The 8,191-nt window shown below is 37.3% G+C and overlaps 1 protein-coding gene across 1 annotated transcript; it reads left to right on the forward strand.

The window, feature by feature from the left end:
- The first annotated feature begins 312 nt into the window (after positions 1–312).
- On the forward strand, positions 313–2,539 carry LOC131157303 (pathogenesis-related protein PR-1-like). Its single transcript, XM_058111357.1, has one exon. It carries the CDS (start codon positions 1,848–1,850, stop codon positions 2,430–2,432), a length of 585 nt encoding a protein of 194 aa, XP_057967340.1. The 5' UTR covers positions 313–1,847; the 3' UTR covers positions 2,433–2,539.
- The last annotated feature ends 5,652 nt before the right edge of the window (positions 2,540–8,191 follow it).

Raw genomic sequence — 8,191 nt, forward strand, 5'->3', positions numbered from 1 at the left:
AATTAATATGCACAACAAATCACTCAGCTATTGACCAGATAATTGAAAACATTAAACTCAATGATGTATACTAAAAAAAAAAATGATAAAATTATGATCACATAGAAATAAGATTCAGAATTGTCATGGAAAGGCTACATCGTAGCCTTGGCAATAGAAAATTACTTATAATAGAATCAAAACAAATCATAATAATTCTATAATTCATAATGAAAATTGTACAAAGAGAATATGAAAGAATTAAGAAGAAAACTGTGTGTAGATCAAGAATCTCAATCATCAACAACTCCAATTCGGCATCCGTCTTCATCTTCTTCTTTTTTTTTTTTTCCAAACTTCAGATTCCTCTTTAATGGTGAAAAAATCCTCCTCTTCAAGGCTCTGGTCGTCCCTACTCTTATCTCCCCCCAAAACAAGATTCTCCAAAATCAACTCCTTTTCTGCTGCCGTCTTGATGTGCTATTTTATCTCTCTAGATCTTCCTATCTTAGAAAATCTTCTACAAGAAAGTTGTACAGTTTTTTCTGAGCCTTTCGTAGATACTCATATTACTCTTTTTGGAGTTCTCTAACAAAAGTTATGCTTCAAATACTGAAAGGCGATTCATGAAATTCAAGAATTTAAATTTGAAAAGAACGCTTAATGAAGGGAATTTGAATTTGAAAAGGAAGTTTCCTCCTTAATTCTCATGTCTCCTTTAATTTATTTATTCATAAATAAAAAATAAACAAAAATAAATCAAGACTCTAACAAATAAGAAAATTAAACACAAATTAGTATAAAAATAAAAGTATTACAAAACTTGTATAAAAATTAAACACATCAGCAAACTCCATGAGAAGTAGAGTTTTTTAAACCTTAGGAAAGGTCGTTAAAATTTTTGAAACCTCGGAAAGGTATGTCCTTTTACAAAAAAAAAAAAAAAAAGAAAAAAAAAAGTGATATTGTAAGTATCTTTTATCCTAAATATAATTATTCATTCATTAACTAAGCAACATTCATATTTTGAATAAAATAAAAATTACTGGACTGAGTTATTATACTTACAAAAAGAATTAATGACTCTTTTGTGAATGTAGAGTAGAATTTAGGACAGTTATTTTTGTCACTAACCTTTTATTCCGCATCTGAAAAATAACTAAAACTCATCACCACAGAACAGTGGCAAGAGCAGACCCTTTGGGGCCGGTTGGTTCCCATGTTTGTCGCTTTCGAAAGGGGTTTCAGAGGAGATCTAATAACTTCCTAGTCAAGCAACTCAAGTCCTGGTGGCTGCTCTTTTGTGGTTTAACTCCACCAGTCACCACACTCCACACAAGCATTTTCTGTAGAATGGCCGCCGGTGGACCCTTCTGTCCCCAAAACAAACAAGGAAGAGCTCACGGGCGAAACACACCCCCACCGCTATCCACATTCACGAGACCTCCCGGGTTCAATCATACGCTAAACCTTGACCCTTGTGAACCATTATTCATAATATATTTATATGAAATGATATGACATCCCCACTATCATACAAACCCACATTATAGAGGTTCAAGCTTGGAACCTCGGGAAACTTGAATCAACTGGACTGCAGCAGGAGGAGGTTCCGCCCATTACATTATACCCTTCAATTTTTCACCCCGTTGCGGCATATATCTTTCCCACGATCCAAACAAGAAAACACAAAACCAAGAAAGGACGCATTACTATGTATCATAGCTTTCTCCAGGCCCACGCAGTACCAGCAATCCTACGCATGCCCTTCAAATTTCCATATAAAACCCTCATTCGTCTGTGCCACAAACCGCCCTAAAGGTACCAGCTTCCCATCTTTGGCTTCTTCCCTCCGCGATCCAGAAGAAATGAAGCTCCATTTTCTTCTTTTCCTTACTATCATTATGAACGGGAATATTGATTTTCTGGTCTCTTCTAACCCGTGCCCGGTACCCAAACCCGGCCCGAAAAAGCCCGACAACGAGAGCATATACCAAGTGTCGAAGCAGCTGTGCTGGGGGTGCGTTGGAGAGTCCCTTCAGTTCTTGTTTGCCCATAACGTGGCGAGGGCGGCGAAGTGGGAGCTGCCGCTACTGTGGGACTCCCGGCTGGAGACGTACGCGCGGTGGTGGGCGGGGCAGCGCAAAGGCGACTGCAGAGCGGAGCATTCGTTCCCGGAATACGAGTTTAAGCTGGGGGAGAACATTTACCGGGGAAGCGGCTCCGCGTGGACTCCCAACGACGCCGTGGGCGCGTGGGTGGAGGAGGAGAAGTTCTACACGTACGCGAACAACACGTGCGAGGAGGGAAAGGTGTGTGGTCACTACACGCAGATCGTGTGGAAGGACACGCGTCGACTCGGATGTGCCCGGTTGGTGTGCGACGATGGAGATGTGTTTATGACGTGTAACTACGACCCGCCCGGTAATTACATGGGCGAGCGCCCGTATTAAATAGTGCAGATTAAGTTCGTGTGTTTTGCGTTTGGCTTTGGATGTTGGTGACTGATGCAATATAATTTTTTTTTTTAGTAATGGAGAAATATATATTACTTGGAAAAGTTCTTACGTTATTTGTCTATTTATTTAATTTATAAGATTGGAGAAGGGAGAAAATGATAGGGTTTCAAGGTTTTAGCCAAACAAATTTAGAAATTTCTATTGCTTTTTAGGCATGAATAATTCAATAAAATTTATGGTGATATTTGTCTGGCTCGATCCAATAGATTTAGTGCAGGAAAAATTATGTAAGGTCAAATAATTCAAATCTTGCACAGTATAAATATAGATGGGTTGCGGGATCATAAAAAAAAAATTGAACAAGAAATTCTGACTAAAAGTTAACAACTTATATTAAATTCAAAGTGCAAAACAAACTCAAATCACAAAGAAACTAAGCTTCAATTTAACCTCAAAACACGATTACTCAATTATCAACTCAAATTAAATACTTGACTTCACTATTTCTAGTTATCTACTCATATTCCTAAAACTTATTAAACTGACTTTTGAATTTTTCATTGGTTGGCCATCATCTCCCTTTATGCAAAGTAATTTGCCATTTTGTACACCTTTGTGCAAAGTAATTTTGGTTAATTTTATATTTTGAAAAGGAAGCATTTGCAATCACTCGTTGATTGGCCTGCCAAATGTGAATAGCACAATTGGTGATAAAAGACTAAGGGATTTGAGAATTTAAGATAGGTTGTCGCAACGTCCCAGAGAAAAATTCTAAATGACGAGAAGTAATAATAATATTAGTTCGACGGAATCGTTACTAACCTGTTATTTACCTAAATGTGGTTAGTTCACCTAATTACTACTCGTCGATTGATTTCTAAATTAAACCCAAGTCAAGGAACCAGTAGTCTCGGTTTGCATTTACCAAAATTAGAATCAAGAGTTCAGTTATGCGAGGAAAAAGTACTAGCATCCCTTACACACCCGTTCTACGAACAATACCTAATTAACTATGAATTATCCCTAAATTAAAGCTAATGGTCTTTAATTAACTCATTAATAAATAAATAAATAAATATTAAAATTTTCAAACGAAAAATATTTATAAGGTACGATTTACGAATGTCAAATAAAACCTCAAAAAGAAGGGAATCTTATTAGATAATTCCCCCCTCAAAACTAATACAGGTGAGATTCAAAACACCTTTTTACCCTTTGTTTAATCATTGGGACACACACATACCAAAATAGAATATATATATATATATATATATATATATATATATACACACACACACACACATTAAATTTACTGTGACAGGGTGACGTCAGCATGATGTCACCTGCCACATAGCAGAATTTAGTAGGTCTTGGGAGTTTGAGATGGATCATTGACATGGTAGTGATCCGTCTGTCCAGAGAAAACGCATATTGGAAGGTCAAGATCACGTCACGTCGCTTCTGAAATGTGCAGTCTTGGGCATGCTACATATCACCGTTCGCACGATGACATATGACCCATCAATATTTTATACTATATATTTTTAAAAAAATATATAAAAACCTTTCTTTCCTCTCTCTTCATTTTTTTCTTCTCTCCGCTCTCATTGTTCTTCACTGTCTTTCTCTTTATTTTTCTCACACAATGATGTGTCCCTAAAATGTACTATAAGGATAAAACAAAGGTAAATGTCGGCCTAAAATGTACTATTTTAGGCCCACATTTACCTTTGTTTTATCCTTATATATATCATGTATTTACCATTTCTTATCATAGTTCAGAGTTATGCAAGGTTTGTTCATGTTTTAGGAAAATCGGGTTAAAACCGAGGAGTTAAGCAATATGAGAAGCCAATGGAGTAATTGGGTTGCACAAAGCTCAAATCAGATGCTCAACTGATGAATCACTAAAATGCACTATTTTAGGTCCCCATTTACCTTTGTTTTTTCTTCATTTATCTTGTATTTATCCTTTGTTATCATAACTCAGAGTTATGCAAGGTTTGTCCATATTTCAAGAAAAATAGGTTAAAACTAAGGAGTTAAGCAGTACGATAAGTCAATGGAGTAATTGGAATGCACAAAACCAAAATCAGATGCTCAACCAAGCCCTTAGAGCCTCAACTCATCTAAGGAAAGAAGACATGGTTCGACCATGTGGTGCGACCAACTACCATAGGGGGTGACCAAGTCACAAGCTACAGTCTCCAAGGTTCAAACTGAAAGAAGAATGCTGCAAGGTTCAACCAAGTCCTCCACCAAATGACCCTCAAGGGCAACCAAGTCAAGATACTGAAGCTTACTAAGCCAAAGATACTGAGAATCTCGACCAAGTGCTTGACCAGGAAGACCTTGAGGGGCGACTAGGTCGAAATCTTGAAGCTGAACTAAAGTTGAGATCCTGCAAGTCTCGGCCAGCAACTGGATCAGTAAGACCCATTGGCGTGACAAAGTCGAAGATGCTAAAGTTCAAATTCATGATTTCTCGCTAGCCTTGACCAGGGCGTGAGCACGGGAAGACAGAGTGCGACTTGGTTGACAGGGACAACCTTTTACATGAGATTTTATACTAAAGTTTCCTATTTTGAATTTCAAACCTTGTAAACCCTATTGGGTATAAAACTAAGTTTTGTCTATGTGCTTAAGGTTCCTCTTTGGCCTCTTTTGGGTTAGTGACAGTGTAGAGACCCGAAAAAATTATAATAATTAAATAATAGGAGGAGGAGAGGAAAGAAACTGAATTTGAAATTCAAATAGGGTCTCGTCGACGAACATAGCACGTTCGTCGACGAACATGCTTGAGGGGATCATCGACGGGGACACATGTCTCATCTATGAGAAGTTACTGAGAGGTTATTTTTAGCTCTGGATTTCATCGATGAGGAATAAGAATTCGTTGATGAACTTCCTTCGTGGCCTCGTCGACGAAGTGACGTGGCTCGTCGATGAGTGCAGTTGTATAAATAGCCTAAACTCGATTTTTCACTCAGAAATCATGCGAAGAACCCTCTCTTTCTCTCTCTCTCTCTCTCTCTCCTATTCGTCCCCTCTCCCTTCTCTCTAAGATTTTGGGCCGATCTCTTGCCAGTTCAACGATCCGAAGCCACCATGACACTCCTAAGAAAGTTCTTTTCAAGTCTGCTGGAGTGGATCGTTGGTGAGGCTAACTTGAACTCCATCCCATATTCAGGGTAAGACTTTTTATTTAGTATTTGGCTTTCTCGCAGTTATGGGAAATGTAGTAGTTGAAGAAATACTGAAGTTTTATTTAAGGAGATGTTGCTTTTAGAGTGTTGAACGGGAACCCTGCGGGTGTAAGACTAGACATTGTAGGGGATTTTTAGAAATCAGGTAACGGGATAAACTAAGCCAAGATTTCATGAAAATGATTTTATTATTTTACAACATTTAATTTTAGATAAATATATATATATTGTAAAATTATGCAGAAAATAATGCTGTTGATCAGAAATATGGATTTCATGTATAATATCATAAATAAGATTATTATCTCTTTTGTGTGGCATGAGTAATTTTTACCATGGAAATTATGATAAGGAAATATTATGTTTACAAAATAGGTATGTTATTACTACTTTCAGGAAAATGATAAAATGATACAGTGATTTTTCAAACAAAGGATTTTATATGATATGTCGGCGTAAGGGCCGAGGATTTTATATGACATGTTAGCGTAAGGGCTGAGGATTTTATACGATATGCCGGCATAAGGGCCGAGGATTTTATATGACATGTTAGCGTAAGGGCTGAGGATTTTATACGATATGCCGACATACGAGCCGAGGTTTTATAAGAAATACCGGAGTAAGGGCCGAAGGCTTTTATGATATGCAATACCAGCATAAGGGTCATGATTTACAAAATACAAAATGCCGGTGTAAGAGCCATAAATTTTACATGATATGTTATGCAAAGTTGTATGAAGACATTAACATGATAGATATTACTATGAAATAGCCATGTATCATTATTTAGAAATATGTTATATGTTATTAGAACCTGATTGGCTTGGTTTAGGTTTTCATGAAGCATGGTACCATAGCTATATGATCACGATTATGTTTTATGTTAGTGCTACCGCTTGCCGTACGGGGTAGTGGGAGATCGATAGTTGATGTGATTTATTGTAGCGTAGGCATCCCTCTGGTGTCCGGACCAGGAGGGGCAGACCCATTGTACCTACAGACTTATGTTGATCTAGCATGGTCGATTAGCCATTGCTAGGCCCTACCTTCGGGCCGCACAACCCAGTCATGTAGGGGTAAGACATCACACCAGCCAGCTAGTTATGTAGGGTGTTTTCTATGTATAGTTATATAAGATGATTTATACGTATAAAAATTTAGTATATTATACCATGTTATGATTAAATATTTTTTTCGAGATATAATACAGATAGTTTTATCAAATGTGATTTTTGTACTGTTATATGTATAACACGAAAATATTCATGTTGCCACACACTGGTACTAGTTTATTTCCCTTATTGAGAAGTGTCTCATCCCAAATTATATAAACATTTCAGGAGCCCCAGATAGGAGAGCAGATAAAGCTCCGCAATGCTAGAGTTCGATTGTCCTACCTATCTGAAGGGTAAGTCTTTTGCTAGGGACAGACGGATTTTTGAATGGTGACCCTAAGACTCTTTTTGGATATTTTGGGTCGTATGTATTCATATGATGGTTGTAGTAAACTCTGGTATTGTGTTGACTAGTAATTTGATATATATATATATATATATATATATATATGATTTTACATTTCCCGCTGCTTAGGTATTAGTATTGGATATCGAGTATACCCCTGGTACCCTTGGGTCTAGGTGGATTATGATTTATCAGGTTGATTGTGATTTGCCAAGATTATATATGGGATATCAAAAAGAAAAAAATTTGGTAAAATAAGTAGGTCGTTACAGATAGACCTAGAAAGCCATTGAGAACCAAGTAGAGTAGATTTAATGTTTTTGATTTGAATTCCTATTTTCGTTCATGCGTGGATTCGCGAAGGCTTGTGACACCCTTCTCATTCCTTGTGTTGCTGCGTAGATTAGGGTTCATAGTTGTATTCTTGATTGCTAGTGACATACTATTGAGTTTGCAATTGAAGCCATCTTTACATGCTTCCTTTATATAATTTCTTTACTACTTTCATTTGAATACCATGCAAGTTTACATCTTTGAGTGTGATGATACCCTAGGGTAAAGGATTGCCTAGATAGGGATTCATTCACTTGTACGGATTAGGCTACAGTCCATGTACGGGGTGTTCACACTATCGTTGTGATAGAGTATGCCCCGGTTCCCAATCGTGCTCCAAATGATTGGTGCACCTTCATTACTGTATGCCCTCGAATGGTTCACTTGATTGTTTAGCCTAAGACAGACAATTGATCGGACATAGTTAGCGCACACGACAGTCTAGGCGTGCTTTATACTTTAAGATCTAATTTGTAGGAGTAGTGTTAACATAGAATTTACATGCTTTTAGTAGTTATTAGGAAAACCAATCAAAATCTCTCCTTTTGACCTTTTTACACAAAGTTATAATAAACTAGGTTGGAAGTGGTTGATAACTGTGCTTCAGTCCCTGTGGATCGATACCCGAATTACTCATTGTTCTACTAAACTTAAAATATTTAGGTTTATAAATTTTCTTTGTGGTAGTTAAAGACCCAAGCCTTGGTGAGCCTACCAAATTTTGGCGTCATTGCCTAGGACTAGGTCACGGTT

This window comes from Malania oleifera, chromosome 6 (assembly GCF_029873635.1).
Source record: "Malania oleifera isolate guangnan ecotype guangnan chromosome 6, ASM2987363v1, whole genome shotgun sequence".
In the NCBI taxonomy this organism is placed as follows: Eukaryota; Viridiplantae; Streptophyta; class Magnoliopsida; order Santalales; family Ximeniaceae; genus Malania; species Malania oleifera.

Excerpts from the sequence above, each read along its gene's own strand:
- LOC131157303 (XM_058111357.1), top strand. The coding sequence starts at position 1,848 with ATGAAGCTCCATTTTCTTCTTTTCCTTACTATCATTATGAACGGGAAT.